Source organism: Alexandromys fortis, unplaced genomic scaffold (genome assembly GCF_014885135.2).
Source record: "Alexandromys fortis isolate MF-2015 unplaced genomic scaffold, M_Fortis_MF-2015_v1.1 scaffold_27, whole genome shotgun sequence".
Lineage (NCBI taxonomy): Eukaryota > Metazoa > Chordata > Mammalia > Rodentia > Cricetidae > Alexandromys > Alexandromys fortis.
Genome location: NW_026067952.1, coordinates 1,426,589 through 1,446,336, shown reverse-complemented (window position 1 = coordinate 1,446,336; position 19,748 = coordinate 1,426,589). Strand labels below are relative to the sequence as shown.

The 19,748-nt window shown below is 53.3% G+C and overlaps 1 protein-coding gene across 1 annotated transcript in view; it reads right to left on the bottom strand.

Annotated features, from left to right (window-relative positions):
* Positions 1-868: 868 nt before the first annotated feature.
* The window catches only part of Prex1 (phosphatidylinositol-3,4,5-trisphosphate dependent Rac exchange factor 1), a 149,321-nt gene continuing 130,441 nt past the window's right edge, over positions 869-19,748 (bottom strand). Inside the window, exons 26-40 of the mRNA XM_050151083.1 lie at positions 17,792-17,998; positions 16,634-16,722; positions 14,665-14,747; positions 14,465-14,555; positions 12,559-12,687; positions 11,090-11,131; positions 10,015-10,235; positions 8,488-8,587; positions 7,545-7,688; positions 7,335-7,449; positions 5,941-6,007; positions 4,179-4,351; positions 3,203-3,305; positions 2,934-3,001; positions 869-1,760 (exon numbers count right to left, since the gene is read on the bottom strand). Coding sequence (XP_050007040.1) covers positions 1,718-1,760; positions 2,934-3,001; positions 3,203-3,305; positions 4,179-4,351; positions 5,941-6,007; positions 7,335-7,449; positions 7,545-7,688; positions 8,488-8,587; positions 10,015-10,235; positions 11,090-11,131; positions 12,559-12,687; positions 14,465-14,555; positions 14,665-14,747; positions 16,634-16,722; positions 17,792-17,998 — 1,675 coding nt within the window. The 3' untranslated portion in view covers positions 869-1,717. The remainder of the gene's footprint in view (positions 1,761-2,933; positions 3,002-3,202; positions 3,306-4,178; positions 4,352-5,940; positions 6,008-7,334; positions 7,450-7,544; positions 7,689-8,487; positions 8,588-10,014; positions 10,236-11,089; positions 11,132-12,558; positions 12,688-14,464; positions 14,556-14,664; positions 14,748-16,633; positions 16,723-17,791; positions 17,999-19,748) is intronic.

The following is a 19,748-nucleotide window of genomic DNA, read 5'->3' as shown; positions in this document are numbered from 1 at the left end:
ATTTCTCTCCTGTCAACAATGAATTTAAGAGCTTAAAATCCAAAGGAAGGTTGGAATTCAAGGTAAAACACGTCATTTGTTGCACGGAGCTACCTTCGTTCCTTAGGAGGGACCTGAGGCACAGTGTTCACGCTGTTGGCTCAGGGCCACTGGCCTCAGAATCTAATCGTCTGAGCTGGAACCCATCCATTGCCATTCACCACCAGACAGGCAGACCACACCTTATTTGTATTATATACTGACTTTTAATAATAATAAAAAAATCTATCATGGATTTAACGAATAGAATCTGTACATTTAAGATAAACCAGGCTTGATGCCCTGGCCCTCCGAACCCGCCCCCATCCCCTCAGCAGGGATAACACAGGGCCCTGAATCTCCAGACAAACAAAACATATCAACAAAAGTTTACCCCATAGCAAGAGAAAGGTGGCCCCTGGGAACCGAGGAGACCATACTCCCTCCAACCCAGCTTTACAGCCAGGCAGGGGTGACAGGATCCCCGCTCCCCTCTGCCATGCTACCATATCCCTCTAGATGTCCAGAAGTTGGGGAACAGACAAAGAGCCAAGGGTTGCCCATGTGCAGTCCCTTACCCAGAAGGTAGACAACAGGTTCCTAACTCTTGGTCTCCAAGAAGTCCCATAATGCCCTGCTCTGAGACAGCAACACAAAAACAAATGACACACAGTCCAGCCCCAAGCCACAACTAGGTCTGGCCACCTCTCAACCCTGATCCAGTCATTCAACAACAGAGTCCAACATGGGCCCGATGCTGGGGTACTGAGGCAGGGGGAGAGGCAGCAGACCCTGTGAGCCACACCTCACAACCTTAAGATTTTGAAATGGAAACAATGATGTCTTAAACTTTTTCAATAACTTAGTTTCTTTTGTTTTTTGTTTTGTTTTTTTTTTTTTTAGTAGAACTGAATAAAGTTGCTGATACTACTTTATGTTGGTCCCACTAGGCAAATATACTTTTCTCTGAAATTTAAAGTGTCAAAGACATAATGAGAAAACTTAGGGAAGAGAAATTCTTGGCAACACTAACAATAACAATAAGAAAGAAATACAAAATATCAACCACAGAGATGTTGCGCCATATAAATTAACATCAGAGCCAATCTGGTGCCCAGAGCTGGCGGCTCAAATTCCGATGGCAGTGGGGTCATGTTGAAAGCCAGCAAGGCTCTCAAGTGTCCACGAGGTGACGGCTGCTCAGCCCAGTGTCCTCTCCTGGTAGGGGCCTAGCTGTCCCAAGTTTGCTGAGCTGGTTAGTAAGGGGCCAGGGGCATATGCGGAAGCTTCAGCCAGGACAGGAAACAGGCACGGTCTCCAGGAATGTGGACCCGGGAGGAATCCCAGGCTCAAAGTGCAGCTTTGCCATCTGAGGAGCTGAGTCTGCAGGCCTCCAGCAACCGGACCCTATGACCTTTCCTTGTGTACAGGACTTGGGTGAGAGCAGGCATTCAGGCCCCAGCTACACTCATGAGTTCTGGGGGCCCTAGTAGCCCTCAGGCCTTAGGCAGAAGTATAGAGAACCTGCCAGCCCAGGAGTGATCAGTCAGTCCGGGGAGACGTGTCCTGGATGGCGACAGCAGGGTCCGCTGGGGAGATCTCTACACAGCTGCTGCAGAAGCCTCGGGCACCTTGTGGCCCCTCCGTGTCCTCCACGTCGCAGCTGCAGAGGCAGTGGTCTAGCAGGGGCAGCTGGTGTTCATAGGTCTCCATCCACTGGAGGCTGGCAGAGGCGGTAGAGGCTGGCAAGTGGAGGCAGAGAGCATGAGGAGGGGCCGAGTGGCCGCCACGATAGCTACTTCCCCTTTTATCTAGCAGAACAAGTAACTCACGCCCAGAAAGATACAGAGAGTGAGAAGTATTGAAGCCGCCCTCTCAAAGGCAGATCCTGTCCCTCTAGAGCAGTGGTTCTCAGCCTGGGGATCGTGACCCGCTTTGGGGTCGCACATCAGACATTTGCATTATGATTCGGAACGGTAAGAAAATCATAGTTATGAAGCAGCAATAAGATAATTTACGGCTGGAGGTCACCACAACATGAGGGTGTAGCATTAGAAAGGTTGAGAGCCACTGCTCTAGAGGTAGGCGAGGCGTTTCCAAATGGCGTGTGTATTCAGATGCCTATAGGGTACAGACAGTGGGCAATAGCTCTAAGTCGTGTGTCCCGTCCCATGTCATGTCGTCCGTCGCCCCCCTGCCCTCCCCCCTCTCACAGAGTTTGTGTCTGTCTGCTTGTAGCCAGGCTGGCTCCTTGGTTCTGGAAGGGCTGCAGAGGAGGGACACTGAGGTACGTAAGCCTTCAGTGAAGGAGTGTGTGCTGGGCTCCAAGGAGAGGCAGCCATGCAGAGGGATGAATGACTTCAGGGGCAGGAGACCAGACAGGAGGTCACCATGGTGAACTGGAGTGAGCAATGGCACAGGGGGGAGGGCTAAATGTCTAGGCCCAGACTGTCCTGGGTCAGCATTCCAGACAAGGGACGTGACCAGGCTTCAGGGCAGTGGCAACAGCACACCAAGGCGCTGACCAGGGACACGCCGGGGTTCTGTGGGGGCACTGTCACTTCAGAGACACTGCCTGAAGCCACTATTTCAGAACAGAGTTATTCAGAACTCCTGGGCAGCCACTGAGGAGTCATGCATGGCCCCTCGAGAGGAGCTGGCTGCTGAAGATGACAGGAGACTGCTGCCACAGGACTGGCAGAGTCACCATCAGGGATGGGGGAGGGAGCCCAGCAGTTGCTCAGACGCTGGGTAGCAGGCTAAGCCATGGTTGAGGCCTTTTGAGTTACCATAGCGAAAGGTGGCTCACGGAACACTGGGGCTCTGTTTGGGGTGAGACCCAGAGTCTTATGCCAAGCAGGCCTTGGCCTTCCTGGGAAGATGATGGGAACTGGAGAGGCTGGGTGGTCACTCACCGTGGTGCACCTTGGGGCATGGGGTCCTTGATTCGAAGGTTTTTGGCCAAAATCTCCACTCGGGGACCCTAGAAGGAAAACTGCTGTCAGGCCTGGGCCCTGTGGAGCTCAAGGCTGAGGGGGAAGCAGGGAGCTGGGTGGGGTAAGAAATGTGAACAGCCGAGACTGAGCAAGGTATCTGGGGCCGAGGAAGACCAGGCCCAAGATGAACCGCATCCCACAGGGCTGACCAGGATCCCTGGCCACAGGGCCCACGTGGGTGTCCTTACCTGCTTGCGCATGATGTCTGTGGCCTGCATGACACATTTGGGCAGCAGCCCGTGACTGCGCGCCAGAATGGCTGCCTGTTCCAGGGACACACTCAGGGTGCTCCTGCAGTGGGTGAAGGGAGAGGGAAGATAAGGACCACTTCCTGCCCACCACTGGCTCCCTTCTTCCCACTATCCCCAGGTGTCCGCTGCCTCTCAGGACGGTTCCTGGATCCTCCACTCAGTCCTCCTAGTAACCATCACCTTCCTCCCCGCAATGCATGATACCCACACCCCCTAAGGCAGTACCATCAACCAGGGACTTTCTGGAGCTTTCTGCAAGAACCTCAGGCAGAGGCTGCTGTGAACACCTGGCTGAGGGATGGTCTTTGGAGGCTCTCTTAGGGGGTCAGAGAGGGGACAGAGGTGTGTGCCTTAAGTCTGCTCCTGAGACCAGGCTGGGAGACAGGCCTTTTGGGTTCTTAATCTATTCCTCTATCCTGTCTCCCTGTGCCCTGTACCTCAGTTTCCCTAACTGTAACACACCAGGCCATCTCTGAGATGGTGTGTCATCCCCTGTACTGTAAGACACTCATGAGTTCCTCTGGTCTCCACCTGCTGTTTATTCCCCCTCCCTTCCTCCCCAGTCAGAAAGACCACAAAAGTCTCTGGACATGGCTGGGCATCTCTGGGATGGCTTCACAAGGGCTTGACAGTTATAAGAAAGCAGCCATTCCCCTGCATGGACAATGGCAAGATGAACCACTCACGGCGAGTGTCTCCCTCCTGAATGGGCTAGAACCAGACCGGTGCACAGCCCTCCCAGGCTCACTGACCTCGGCAACTGCATTTCACCAGCGGGTAAACCAGGGACCAGAACATGGGCACTGCAGTTCCCAGATTTGAACCCAACCCTCCCACTTCTGTGCGTGAGCCCCTAAATACCCAGAGCCTACCCAGTCCCCCTACGTCCCATCTGGCCTTGGCGCAGGCTCACCGCTGCATGCCGGTGCCGCACATGGTGATTTGGCACGCCCCTAGGCGGTAGCAGAGCTCAGAGGAGATGGGGATGAGACCAGCACCCAGGCTCCCAGCAGCACCAGCTTTGGGGTGCACGAAGGACTTCATGAGACGATAGAGTTCATCCAGGGCATTGATGGGACGGATCAGCTGCAAGAGATATGACAGGTGTCATGGAGAGGCCCGCTGCCCTGAGACCTTCACCACCTTCCCTGTCATCCTTCTAATCCAGCTGTTACACAGCTGTCTCCCCCATGTCCCTTTCAGAGCTCAAGAACCATCTGTAGCTCCCACCGCCCTGTAAATGTTTCTTCCGAGCTGGCTCTGCTCCTGCAAAGTGCAGTCCCATCTAAAGCTAAGTGAGTAACCTTTCTATCCTCTCTGAACCTGTCACGGCTAGCTTGAGTGGTCTCTCCTTATGCTGTCTTCCTTAGCCATGTGTAGTTGGGACACTCTGGTTTGTAGACAACAGACTACAAAAATCCCCAAAGGTGGTGCCCATGCTCCTCAGAGCTCACAGCCTCTGAGCCCCAAGGTCAATTCCTCACAACTTGTTCCAAGTTCAAGGCCTGCCTGGACCTGAGAAAACCAGGCCAGAGAGATGCATTGTGGGTGAGAGGCAGAAACCACTCAGGCTCCTCATGATGCAATGGAACTGGCCCTGCAGTTAGATCTCAGACCATTCCATTTCTCTGTTGGCTTCTCTGTGCGGAAGTCGCTATTTTGTTGTTGTCTTTAGACAGAGGACCAACGAGGCTCTAAACTGGTAAGAACAGACATGACACTTGCTCTCTGCCAAAAGGCCAAGAAATGACAAAGCCTCTAGTTTTAATGGAGGATTTTTGACTTATAAATGCCCAGCAATAACCTGAAGCATAAGGAATACTGTGTGGATCTACATGGGGCATGATTGCTAATACTCTGACCCTTAGGGGTCTCAGCTCAAGAAACGTGACAAAGAAGCCAGGCAGTAATGGCACACAACCTTTAATCCCAGCACTCGGGAGGCAGAGGCAGGTGGAGTTCAGTGATTTCGAGGCCAGCCTGGTCTACAGAGTGAGTTCCAGGATAGCCAGGGCTACATAGAAAAACTTTGTCTCGGGAAAAAAAAAAATAAAAACTAAGATTTTGCCAGACAGTGGTGCCCAGGCGGTAGTGGGGCACACCTTTAATCCCAGCACTTGGAAGGCAGAGGCACGAAATCTCAGTGAGTTCAAGACCAGCCTGGTCTACAAAGTAAGCTCCAGGACAGCCAGGGCTGTTACACAGAGAAACCCTGTCTTGAAAAACCAAAAAAAAAAAAAAAAAAAAGACATATGACAAAGAAAGGGCTCATGAGAGGGCCCTAGGCAGGAGCATGTCCCCAAGGAAGTCCCAGGACAGTGGTTCTCAAGCTTCCTAATGCTGCAATCCTTCAATACAGTTCCTCACATTGTGGTGACTCCCAACCATAAAATTATTTTCATTGCTACCTCATAACTCTAATTTTGCTACTGTTATGAACTATAATGTAAATACCTGCTTTCTGATGGTCTTAAGTGACCCCTGTGAAAGGGTTATTTGACCCCAAAGGGGTCACAACCCACAGGTTGAGAACCTTTGTCCTGGGAAAAGAAAACAAGCTGGCAGAGGCTGTGGGAGCTTGGGGGCTTCTAGGTCTGATTCTGGTTAGGGCTGTAACCCTACTACTCAGCCCAAGTGTCCCCACCCTGCCCAAGCTTCCAGAGACAGCAGCATACCTGGTCGATCTTCACAGCCGTGGTGCCGGCATCTGTGGGGAGGTTGGACCGTTCCAGGTAGAATGCCCTGAATAAAACAGACGTGGCTGAGGATCCTGCCAAGGCATGCATGCATGCACGCACTCTGGCCACACCCCTGCCCTGGGCCCCTGCCCTACAGCTACAGCCCTGCATCCTCCCTGGACTCTCAGAAGAAGTCGCTGAGTGGCTCTGAGGAGCTGTATGTGCCAACTGTCACCTGCTCCTTCAGTAGCCCTAGGGAAGCAAGAAAGGGTCTCTGGCTTCAAAACGCCACCTGATTGTTCTAGACAACATCTCCCCCATCCATCCCTGCTCCTCCATCCCATCCCTGCTTTCTCTCTGCTGAAAATCCCTTGCAATTGGCACAAAACTGTTCTGGGTTTACAAGCCTGTCTTTATTCTCTCCCTCTAAATCCTTCTAGATGGATCAACCAGAAAGCACTGGCCCTTTTAACCAGAGTCTTTGTCTTCTGCCAAAACCAGCAAAAAAAAAAGTCACAAAGGGTGCAGGAAGAAACTGTCTTGGCTGCATGTGAATAAAACTTTATTTATACACAAGGGATGGGCTGGATTTAGCAGCCCAGCCTTGACAGAACAAGTGTTCATGAAGAACAGGACAGCTTTCCGAGTGCCAGGTCAGCACAGGGCCCACAGAAAGTCTCCATGAACACTCTGAACAAAGGATAAAAAACGGGGGGGTGGGGGGCTAGTCAGATAGACACAGGACCGACAGATGACAATTACAAATTGTAAATTGTGCCCTGGGTCTTATTGCCTAGCAAATGAATGGAAGCTTCATTTTCCAATTTCCATATGGTCAGAGGGGCTCTGGGAAGAGTGTGCCCCTCTCCAGGGAAACCCAGCCTCCACCTGACCCCAATTCCTTACAGAGAGAGCAATGAGAAGGGCCATGGTTGGGAGCCGGGTACAGGTCTGGTGAAGGTGAGAGTGTGGGTGTATTGGAGGGGTGTAGGTGTGGGTGTGGCTATAGTTGGCTGTAGTGAGACCATCTGATCTTAGCTGCTTTCCCAGCCCAAGCTGTACTTCCCCTGGACAAAGTTCTGTCTCCTGCTCTCTCCACTTCTCTCTGGAAGTTCTCCTCAGAACAGGACCCAGTGCTAGGAGCCCAAAGATCCCAATGGTAACCTCTCTGGACAGGGAGGAATAAGCCAAAGAGATTGGGCTCATCTGGCTGTGTGACCTGGGGCAGGCCACACGGGCCTCAGTGTAGCCAGCTGTACAGTGGGTTAGCAGTGGCCTCTGTGCCCACTGCCATATGAGCTCCAGAGGGCCCACGGCTTTGCAGGAGGTGTTTTCACCCCGCAGGCTCCCTCCCCACCCCCACCCCACCCCTGCCAACCCACAGCAGCTACCTGAGCTTTCTGTAGTACTGCTGCACCTTCTCCAGTGACTGGGCATTGATCTCCTGCTGAAGGTCTTCCGCAGCCTGACTGCCTGGGGGCGGAGGCCCCTCCATATTCTCCAGAGCTAGAGGGAAGGCAAGCGAGGGGAGGGACTGGGCCTTAGGGTTCTCAGTGGTCTGGTCCTCCTCCCTCACCAGGGCCCCCAGCCGGGCTGCTCACCTTTTGTGAAGAGTACAGTGTGCAGCCTGAGGCTAGCCCCGCCCTCCAGGCGGGAGGGCAGCCTGGAGAAGTGGAAGCCGTCCAGGTAGAAGACGACCTTCAGTGCCTGCCTGCTGCCCTCAATGTGGTAGAAAACGTTGGTGTCTGTGGAGGGTGAGGCAAAGCAGGGGGCTCACTAAGAGGCCAGAGGGGAGTCCAGGCATATCTGCCCCAGAGTGGCACTCAAGAGGGCTAACCTTATACTTCCAACTCTCTTGACTCACAGGGGTAGCCTCAGACCCTCTTATCTTCCCAGCCTCTGGGTGGCATGCTGGGACCTCTATGTTTCTGACTATCTGAGGCCTCCTAGCCCCAGCATCCTAGAAGGGCATCCTCAATCTCCCCACCCCCACTGCCCATCATGCTAAACTTTGAACAGCCCACATGCCCTCCAGACCAGCCTGTGATGGCCACTCCCTGTTCCCACGGCTCATGGTCCCCCACTGCTTTCCTCTTGACCCTGAACACTGACTCTGCCCCAGGTAGAGAGGCAACTCTCCCTGGCAAAAACTTCAAACACAGGCCCTGTATCTTATCAGCACCCATAAGGAAGAAAAAACGTGACTCAGAGCCTGTACCTGCACCATGCAGGCATCACTAATCAATCACCACCATGCAGGCGTCACTAATCAATCACCGCTTCTTCCCCGAGCCCAACCCAGTCTCCAGGCTGCACAAAGCTGCTGTCAATTGAAAACTTCGCCAGGGAAGCGACTAGCATGCCACTCCTTTCCCATGTGCTCCCCAAGGCTGACTCTGAGACTCATGCTGGGACGTGAGGTTTGAAGCACTGGAAACTGGTCGGCTTAGACTGCTTGCCTGGCAGCAGGGGAAAGCCAGGGTGGCTCCGAGCAGCCTGACTCTCAGGGCAGGAAGGGAGGACATCGAATGACACATGACTCACTGGCCACAGAAGTCTCATCCAGCTGCTTAAAGGAGAAGGTGACATTGTCCAGCTCCGACAGGGTCACCCAGATGTCTTCAAGCATGGTCCGTTCCTCCTTCTGCAGGGAGAGGATACGATGAGGACTCAGATGTCAGCCTGGCCTGGGCCTCCCTAGAGATGCCACGAGGCTGACTGGGCTGTGGGTGTCCCGAGTGTGGCCCTGCATGAGTGACGTCCATCCCACTGCCTGTCCAGTGCCCCATCTGATTTGCTGCGTGGCCCATCTGAAACCAGCTGACTCCGTGAGCATCTGCACTCCCTTTCTCAGCCCCTCAGATCTGTCCCTCGAGACTTTCTGTACCCTGGTCCCCTAACCCCATCAAGCAGCATGACCAACCTGACAGGCCAAGCGCCAGGACAAGTCTGCCTCCTCCAGCAATCCCAGACTCTTCACCAAGGCTGCCCAGAGGGGCTCCTTCTCCATCTAGTCCCCTAATCGGCCCTCCCCAGGGTCACACGCTTCCTTATTTAGCCCAGGCCACATGAGTCTCCAGGCTGCAGCTTCTAAGTCACCTTTTACCTGCAGACCACCCAACCAAGCTTGCTTTCCTGGCCCCTGCCTGCTCCCCTCAGGCCGCACACACCTCTGCTCAGGCCTGTGCACATGCCCTTCCTTCTGGGTTCTCTTCCTCAGACCATCATTCTGGCTGGCAGAGACCTCAGCTCAAAAGCTGCCTCCCCAGACCACTCCCTGCTTGATGTCCCCCTCCCTCCTCTCAGTCCCCTCTCCTACTAGGAAGTGAGCTGCAGACCCAGGGCCAGCTCAGTGCTCGTGATGTCAGTGAATGAGCTGGGTCTAGTGTTCCATCCTGAGCAGAGTTCAGGGAGGGCTGGCGTGTGTGTGTGTGTGTGTGTGTGTGTGTGTGTGTGTGTGTGTGTTGGGGCGGGGTGCTTTCCTGGAGACCAGAAGCAGTGCACATCAGTGGCCAGCAGGGGGTGATCTTAGGCTGCACTGTGCATGTGTGGGGGGTAGGGTAATCTCTGGAGCCACTTGTTCTGGAGCTGCTGTGGCTACACATCTGCCTGCTACACGTGGACTAGACACAAGTAATATGCCCCCGCCCCGCCCCGCCAACTCCTCAACTGTCACAAGGCAGAACCACAGCTTTATGTATTTCTTTTCCCAGGACACCACAGAGCAGTGGTTCTCAACCTTCCTAATGCTGCTGCGACCCTTTAACAGTTCTTCATTTTGTGGTGACCCCCAACCAAAAACTTATTTTCATTGCTACTTCATAACTGTATTTTTGCTACTGCTATGAGTCATAATGTAAACATTTTTGGAGACAGAAGTTTGCTGGAGGGGTCGTGACCCACAGGTTGAGAACTCCTGCCACAGAGCCTAGGAACTACAGTTCATCCACAAACTCCCGAGTCCAACAGTAAAAGCTCAGCAAATCACTGCGACAAGAACCCCTGGGTAGACAGGAGCTGAGAGCCCCGCGATCGTGTACCTCCCACGCTGTCCCCCACCCGGCCACTTACCACAGTGGCTGGTGTCAGAAGAGACTGCCAATGCAGCAGGACGCCCGTGGCCGCCACCTGCTCCAGCCACTTGCGGCTGGCGTCTCGGCTACTCTCTTCATACTCGCCGTTATTGTTGTAGCGGTAGTCAAGGGCAGCCAGCAGTTGCTCGGAGAAGGTGCACACCGCGGCCACCAGGGCCTGACAGAAGACAGCATCCCGGCGCAGCTGCAGCTCCGTGTCTGTGGGAGGTGCAGGAGCCTCTGGGTGAGCTGTCCTTGGCCAATAGCAACTCCAGCCTCAACACCTACACCCAGGACCAGCCACACCCACAAGGGGCCAGGGGACAACTTTGAAGGCACAATTCAGAAACCAAAAGTCAGTGCCACAAAGATAGATTCTTCAAAAGCAGACAGATCCACTCCAAAGCTCACTACCCCACCGCCCAATTATCTGCTCTCTTTAGAAACAAACGTGTGGTCTTTCCCGAGGCCGTGTCCAAACCCTGCCCCACCTGTCCTGCCACGAGCCACGGGCCCTCTCAGCCTCAACCACGTGAATACTAGCAGTGCTAAGCTGCACATTCAAGACCAGTCCTAAGAGTGCTCTCCCCATGCCTCACCTCCTCATGCCCGGGCCCCAACCAGCACAATGGATGGAGGACCTGGGCAATGCCAAGCAGCTGGTCAGTTGGGTGAGAAAAGGTACATATGGGTCATGGGGACGGACACACACACACACACACACACCCTGGGCTCTGGCAGCCCCATCCTCCCACTCTTCCAAGGCTGGGCTCTACTGACTAAGGACCTACCTTTCTCGCCCCCCATCTTTTTCTCAGTATCCCTGCCAACACCCAGCAGGCCTAGTATGCAGCACTGAATAGTCCCCAGGGCCTGAGGCTCATCTCCTGCCTAGTCCCAGAGAAAGAGGTGAGGTTCAAGTCGTTCTTGGTGAGGCTGGCAGCCTTTGCCACTCAGTGCAGGTGCTGAGGGGCTCCAGGGGGACACCGCTGGCCATCAGACTGATATTTCCCCAGCCTGTGTCCTCAGCGCCCACTGCAAACTCCCAGGGTCCCTTCAGAACCTGTTCTCACCTGTGCACTTCAGCAGAGCCAGGAGCAGCTGATTCTTCCCATCTGGAAGGAAGAAGAGGGGAGGAGGCTGAGCAGGACTAGCAGAGGCCACAGTGGCACACCAGGTGCTTAAGCTATGCTCAGGAGTAACAATGCATGCTGGGTAAATTCCAGAGCCCCTGGACATCAGAGATGGAGCCTCTACTGTCAGCTTTTTCTCTCTCTGCGTCCCCATCACAGAGACTAAAGCCGACAGTGTTGTCTCTTGAGCCAGGGATTCTGCCCTACAGTGTGCCCACATGCGGTCTCCCTGACAGTCAAGGGCATACCACATGTACTTGTGCAAATCCCAGGCACAGCCCTGCCCTGTGTGGAGAAGGCTCACTTCTGCCTGATAGGTGTCTAGCACCTGGTCAGTACCCTTCAGAGACTCTCTTGGGTCTAAAAATCCTTCAAGAAAATCTGAATGCCCTCCAGACCTAGCTACCGAGATAATCCTCCCCAGTGAGATGCAGGGGCGGTGCTCTGGCAGGGTGTGGGGACAGGATGAGTGAGAAAAAGCCACTCACTGAGGACATGGCTGTGTCAGGTGGCGTCCCATGCACCTGGTGCAATGGACTCATTTGCCCTCATGGCAACATGTGACAGGGAGTATTGTGAGCCTATAGAATTCACTGAGAAATGAAGGCCTAGAGAAGTCAAGGAAGGTGTAGAGGTCACACAGCCAAAAGTGGGCTAAGCGGGGCGTTGGTGGCGCACGCCTTTAATCCCAGCACTCGGGAGGCAGAGGCAGGCGGATCTCTGTGAGTTCGAGGGCAGCCTGGTCTACAAAGGGAGTTCCAGGACAGGCTCCAAAGCTACAGAGAAACCCTGTCTCGAAAAACCAAAAAAAAAAAAAAAAAAAAAACCAAAAGTGGGCTAAGGAAGGATTCCTTGCTGGCAGGGAGATCCCAGACTCATTCGTGCTAGTAACCTACTTCTGTTTAGAAACATGAATGGCTTGGCTCGAGACAGCCATGCCTTTGCAATCCGTTTCTTGTTCCAATTGGCCCTGGCCTGGGTCCTTCTGGGAGTCCCTGACTCGGGGGCCCAAAGGCTCAATGGTGGACGGGATATGTGGAGTAGGCATCAATACGATTACCTAATGTCCTCACTCAAGTGTGGTCACAGGGCAGCTGGCCACTAAGGTGTCAGGAAACGGCACTTTCCTGTATCACTGACAGCTCAGACCAGTGAGCTCCAGCCTATGACCTCGATGACAAATAAGGACCCAAATGGAATCCAGTTTTGGAAGCTGAGAAGGAATGAGTCCCCCAGGCCAGCCCCTGACTGCAAGAAGCCTTGGTAGGAATGGCCCCATTTCCAGGGCTCCTCCAGCCTGGGGCCTTACCGAGTCAGAACACTCAGTAGACATGAAGACAGACGACATCACAGTCTACATCAGCACCAAAAGGCCACTAACACGCATGACATCCCCCCTGCCCACTGACCTTCCACATATCGCTGGATGTTGTCCACCAGGGTCCTGATGGAGCTGGGCAGGTTCCAAGGGTCCTCCTGGATGCTGATCTGGATCAAGTTCCGTCCACGGACCGTGCACTCTTCTTTTTGCTTGAACTCTGAGACAACACAGTGGCGTGAAGGTGTGAGGTCAGAAGAGGGATGGAGGCACAAAGGCCTGTGTCCCGTCACCAGGACTCACTAGCCTAGATCAAGGAAACTACCAGGACTCATGGGTTGTGGAGGGCAAAATTATGGTAAGCGTCACAAACCGCATCCACAGCAGACACTGTTAATCAGTCTCAGCACCCCCTCCTTCTAGTTCCCCCCACAGCTGTAACCAACCCAGCAGACATTACAAATCAATCACCGCTGGCTTCTCAGGTATTACCTCCTCATAGCCACAATTGACTGAGCTGGCAGATGAGTGGTAGCCAAGTAGCCTTTCCCTACACAGAAGGAGCAACCCCGGCATGGAGCAGAAACGATGAACATTATCTAAGGTCAGGCAGGTAGGCTATGAAGCTACTGGACCTTGAATCTGCCCTCAGCAGGCCCAGGCAAAGGTCAGGCAGGCACCTGACCCTGTTCAGATTTCTGAGACCCCTGTGGTTGTTTCCTCCGCCTCTGACGTCTGAGGCCCATCACTAGGAAAGTGTTCCTGGGACAAGTCCAAGGTTCCCCGATTCTTTGTCACTTCTACCCTATGATGGCCACCTATCTGCATCTGGTTTCCCATACACAGCAAGTAACCCCAGCGGCCAGGAAGCCACTGACTCATCTCAGAGGCAGTGTCCAGAGCAGGCCCGGAACAGGCTGGAATCAGTTTCCGGTGCCTAGACGAAGGAATGGACAAGTGGAGACATAGATGTGGGTTCATGGGTAGATGGTTAATGTGGGCGGGTTGGTGGATGGACTGCAGATGGGTGGGTGGTTGAGAACAAGTAGGCAGGAGGATGGACGGAGGTGGGTGAGGGTGGAGCTGCGTGCCCGGATGGAGGGGGGATGATGATGATGGAGAGATGACGGACCAAGGGTAGGTAAATGTGTATAGATGGACGGAAGGTAGGTGGGTAGAGGGTAGATGATGATGGACGGATGTCAATGTGTACAGATAAATGGATAGGTGGATGTGGGTGAATGTATGGGTAGGTGGATGGAGGGTAGGGATGGATGGATGGATGGATGGATGAACGGACGGATGGTACGCGAATATGTGCGGGCAGATGGAGAGGAGGTGGGTGGAGGGGATGGATGGCGAGTAGGGAGATGTGTATAGATCGATGGATGCAGGGAAAACAAGTAGGGAGGGAAATGGCTACATGGCTGGAATATGTGTGTGGATGGACCTGGGATGCTCATCTCTCCCCCTTCCCATCCTTTGATGCCAAGGAGGCCCTCGGGACTTCTTTTCCTCGGGAATCCCTCTCAGTAAGCTCTGAGCAGGCACCAGGACCAGCGTGTAGAGAGGACATTTTTGGTTCCACTAGATTTGCTTCCACTAGATTTGTGGCTTTGGTTTATCGCTAATTAGTAGCACATTATATTGGTTTTTCAACTACATGGAGCTTAACACGGCACTTGTGACACTAAATTTCCTTTAAGAAGAGTTTTGTTTAGTATTAAAAAGTTACATCAGCGATAAAACAGACCACAGACGAAAACGACCAACACTGATGCGCAGACTCTGTAAGCAAAGCTACGTGAGGACGGCACAGGGACTGAGCTCACGCTCCAGGCTGTCCCCATTCTCAGGCCCAAGAAAAAAGAAAAAGAAAATCTCGGTTCAGTTTGAGCAAACACAGCAGTGAACTGACAGAACCAAGGCCCTTCCAGAGCTATCGCGCAGATGCGGGACAGACCAGCATGTGGCCATGCCCTTGGACGTCCCCTCACCTTGCCAGCTGTGCTCCATGGGGAAATGCTTGGTCTCTTCAAATGCCCTGTTCATCACAGGACCCTTGAGCAGAGCATTGATGGAATCCACCTAAGGACAAGAAGCTCCATGAGTGCAGTGAGCCTGCCACCCACAGCATGCCCCCCTCTAGTCACAGGGTGATGAGCGGGCCAAGGCACAGGTGGGGCAATGGTCATACCTGGTTAAAGAGATGCTCTAGGCAGCCGTGAAGTTTGTCCTGCTTGTCAGATGGGATGCGCATGTCACAGGGCAACTCATCCCCTGGCACGAAGAAAGCACCATGGCCGTCAGCCACAGCTGTCCCACCTCCCACCTTCCCAACTGTTTTCCTGATGAGTTACCATGGCTACAGAGCCGCAGACCCACAGGGAATATGAATCTGACAAGCCCAGGCCCCAGCCAACTCCTGGACAGAGCCTTCACACCTGTGAGCCTCAGTTTTATCAACTGTGAGTCCAGCCATGCACATTTGAAGCCTTGCAGGGTTAGCAGGTAGGTGGTAGTTTCTATTCTGAAAGCCAGAGAGAGACTAGTGTGGGCTCCCCAACCATCACTCAGCTAGTCCTTCCTTCCCAAGAATGTCTTTCTTTTCCAAAATATACTTAATTACATTTACTTATGCTGTTGAGGGTGACTGTGGGGCTCACGTGGAGGTCAGAGGACAACTTTTGGGCCCAGGAAATCACACCTGGGTTACCAGACTGGACAGCCACACACCTTCACCACCTTCACCCACAAAGACACCTCACTTTCAAGATGGTCTCACTCTGTATAACCAGGCTGGCCTCTTAACTCACTGTGCAGCCCAGGCTAGCCTCAAATTTCCAGCAATCCTTCTACCTCAGCCTCCTGAATGCTAGGATTACAGGCATGAGTCGCCAAGCCTATCTTACCAGCCCTCACGTGAGCACCCTCGGCAGTGCTCCCAGCCTATTTTACCAGATCCATCACACAAGCCTCCTTAGCAGCGCTCCCAGCCTACCTGAGCAGCCCTCACAAGAGCACCCTCAGCAGTGCTCCAAGGCTATCTTACCAGCTCCATCACGGAGCATACTCTGTAGTGCTCCCAGCCTATCTTACCAGCCCTCACACAAGCACCCTCGGCAGCACTCCCAGCCTATCTGAGCAGTGCCCTCATGCGAGCACCCTCAGTAGTGCTCCCCAGATGCCTTCACTCATCTCATGTGCTACCCGAGTATGTAAAGTCTGCTCTCACCTCGACTTCCTTCCCCTTTCCTTCCTTCCGTTAAACTGCTGTAGAATTAAGATTATATCCTTATGGACAGACTTCACTGGACACACGGGAAAGGGAGAGCTGATGTGGCAGCCTGAGACCCAAGAGGGTGACACCTCACAGGGGACACGAGGGGGTATTCAATAATAAAACGTGTGGAGGTGAAGCCTGGTCAGAAGATGAATTTTTTTCTTTTTTCAGAGCTGAGGACCGAGTCAGGACCCCACACACACTGGGCAACTGCTCCACCACTAAGTGATACCCACATATACAATGATGTTTTTTTAAAGTCTGAAGCTGACAGATAACTAAAATGAAAACTAAACCCGCCAAGTGTCTGGCTCTGGCTCAATGCCCCCAGCACAGCACTATCTAGGTCATCAGGCAAGGCTAATGTTGGTCCAGTCGTCTACCTTCATGCCAACCTTCTGACAACCCCTAGACAGTAGCCTCACAGTAGTAAAAGCCACTGATGGGACAAAGAAAACCCAGCTTTTCACACACTTCTTTGAACTTTCTGTGCTGTTTGGATTTTGGGCAGAATGGGGGGTCACTTTTAGGGAATCCCTCGGCGGTCTCTCACAGGCACACAGCACACACGGCAATGTCACTTGGGGTGGGTGGGTGGGAGGGTGCGTGCGTGCATGTGTGTGTTCACTTGTTCCATGTCTCCGACACTAGTAATAGCTGGTTCTTTCCTTCATTCCACTGGCTGCTGTGTCCCCAGGACCCCTAGCTGATCTTGAGCTTACAGTAAATATTTTCTGAAAAACTTGTCCCATCCCATGATGCCAAGGGGCATGATAAAATGCGGCAGAACAGCCCCCAGGTCCCCACTGTGACCCTGCCATCAGGACGCCCCAGCAAAGCCCCTTTATCCAAGGCCATACTCTCATGGCCACTGCCTGCTCACCTGAGCCCATTTCATCACTGCCCAGGTAGGAGCTGTTGCTTCTCACGCTGGTGTAGGACAGGACAGAGTCACGATTGCTGTTACATTCGCTGCAACGGGACAAGAAACACCTGAGTCACCCTCATCCCAGCCCCTGGAGCTCACCTTCTGGGGTGCAGACAAAACTCCTCGCCTTGGACTGGGCTGGTACCCATGTCTGAGATGAGCAAACTCATTCAGGTCCAGCTCAGAAACACAGGTGGGACTCCCATCACTCAGGTGTCAGCGTCACCCAGGTTTCTGAACACTCTGCTGCTCTCATGAGCCCTGGACACACCTGCCCACACCACACCTGACCAAAAAGAACTCAGCAGGACAAGGGAGCAAGAAGCCACCCTGCCAACACTGATCCCACAGCTTTGTGACAAAGCAAAAATCCAAGAGCCAAAGATGTAAGAAAAGAGGTGGAGGTGCGGGAGGCGGGGGGGAGGGCCTGGGACAGTGTCCCAAGGACACAGAATGCCAAAGCAGTCAGGACATCCTGCTGCAGAGTCACGGTGAAAGGTGGTGATGGGGACCAGGTAGACCTCATGAGCACAGGAAGGGAACTGACACCAGGCAGGCTGGCTTCCCCCAATCCTGCGCCTTCAGACTTTGCCCACATACTGAAGGCTGAGACAGATTCTGACCCCGAGTTAGACACCATGTCATTTCCCACTGGGCTCCCTTCTCTGTAGTAATGAAGGTCACCTGTCACATCCCAGCAAGTTCTGGTTTTTGTCTGGTCAGTAGTTAATACTCTGCTGGCATTTTTAGGATAAATTTAACAATTGCAGAAGTACCACTCCCATCCTTAGAGGCAGAAAACTCAAGAAAATGTCTATCTCCTTGGGTCTACAGAGGCCCCCCCACATCACAGAACCCTGGCTCTCCTACACCTGTGAACATATGGAGTACCCAGAATGAACGGTGTTCACATACCAGGCTCGGAGGTCTCAGCTCATGGCAAGGGAGCCAAGGAGGCATTCTGGAACATTCTCTGAGAGGCTCAGATCCCCCTGACCCACCAAACACACACTGTTATCCCGGAGACTGAGCCCCTGCATCTTGGGAAACATCACAGTCTTGCCTTTCCCACAGGCCTCAATTGTCCAAGGGCCTCCTTCAGGTCACACACACCTGTAGGAGTCACGGTAGCTCATGGTGTCGTGGCCCGAGTCTTCCTGCTCGTCCTCTGAGACCTTGAAGCACACCTTCTTGATGCCTCCATGGTCAGTCCTGTCCACTTCGCTCTCCTCGCTGACCGGCGGGGAAGATGAGGTCTCCTCCGCCGAGGGTGGGTCACAGAGAACAGTCGAGGTCGGCTCTGTGATGGTAGACAGTAGCCTGCCAGAGCAAGGCAAAGGCACTGAAGGTAAGATATAGGCTGGCGGCACTGCCACACCAGGCGGGGCTCAGCTCCACCTCATCTGACTCCATGGGGGGTAGGGGGAGTGATGGAGTCACCCAGTAGCGTCTTTCCCTCCCTTGAAGTCCTACCATCAACTCCATGGGTGCTCAGCACTGCCTCCTGCTGGACCTGACTATAAACACCTCACACAGGCTGGGAAGCTCGCACCTGTAGTCCCTAGCACTCTGGAGGCTGGAATATATATAGTCAAGAGTTCAAGGTCAGTCTCAGCTACATAGCAAGCTCTAGGGCAGCCTCAGCTCCACGAGACTTTGTCTCAAAAGAAAAAAAAAAAAAGAAAAGTAAACAAGAAACCCAGGGTCTGCAAGTCACAGAACCTGGGTGATAGCCACCAACTCTGCTGCTGCAGCAGGTCAGAGAACCCCAGTTACAGCCACCAACTCCAACACTGCAGCACACCACTGGCAGGTATGTCCACAGTAAAACTTCATTTAAAAAGCAGAGCATGTGGTGGACAGACTCTGGCCTCTGGCAGGCAGCCACAGTGAATATCAGCTAAGAGTATGGACTCTGTAGCTAGATGAGCCTGCTGCCCTCTCAGACAGGCATTTCCTAGGCTAGAGGCCAGTTATTCCTTCTGAGCCTTGTTTCCTCCTCTGGAAAACGGGGTGACAGCAGGCCCTACGTGGCAGGCTGCTGATAGTGTTGAAGCATATAAGAGACACTGGGCCTCACCTAGCACCCGTAAGTGACGGTAAGTTGGTAAGAATTTTACATAAATGTGCCCACCAGGGGCTATTGGGCAGTGTGTGGAGACAGTCTGGGTTGTCAACTGGAGGAGGATATCATGACCCTGCGCAAGCAGTAGCCAGATACCCTACACGCCCAGAGACCCCACAACGCAGACCACGGTAGGAAGGAGCTTGCCTTTTTTCTATTCTTTTTATATTGATTTACTTATTTGCTTGTTTATTTTTTTGCCTGAGTGTACATCTGTAAGGTTGTCAGACCCCTGGAACTGGAGTTACAAACAGCTGTGAGCTGCTGTGTGGGTGCTGGGAATTGAACTTGGGTCCTCTAGGAAGAGCAGCCAGTGCCTCCTAACTGCTGAGCCTTCTCTCTAGCCCTGGTTGGAGGCTTTCTTACCATTCTTAAACTTGACTGCACAGCTTTCGCAGTGTCACACAAAATTAATTCCCCTCAGCATTACCTGGCACCGGTCTCACACAAATGGCCCTGGCTGGGTCCACACGCTCCCTCCAGGTAGTGTACAGGAAGCAGGTCCCTACACTGGCCCAGACACTGTTCCTGGCTAACGCATTTCTCAGGTCTCTTGATCTACAATGGCACATGCTCCTCCTCCTGCTGCTCCTCCTCCACCTCCTCCCTTCCCTAATCCACCACCACCACCTCCTCCTTCTGTCCTTCCATCTCCTCCTCCTCTTCTTTCCTGCATCCACAGCCTGGACATTTATTTGTTATGTGCTACACAGGACTGCCTGTTCCTGGCTTTAGCAAAAGCAACCTCAGGCGCTGTTTAACCAACCTCTGTCCACCTCCTGAGTAATGAGCGTGGAGCTATCACTGCCCAGAGCTGGCAGCGGTTTTGTGCATCACAGTGTCCTACAGAAACAGGGACACCTTGTCATTGGCCCGATTTGCTGCAATGTCAAATCAGAGAGACTCTCACAGACAGGCACTTTAGCCTCAGGAGGACACTGCCTT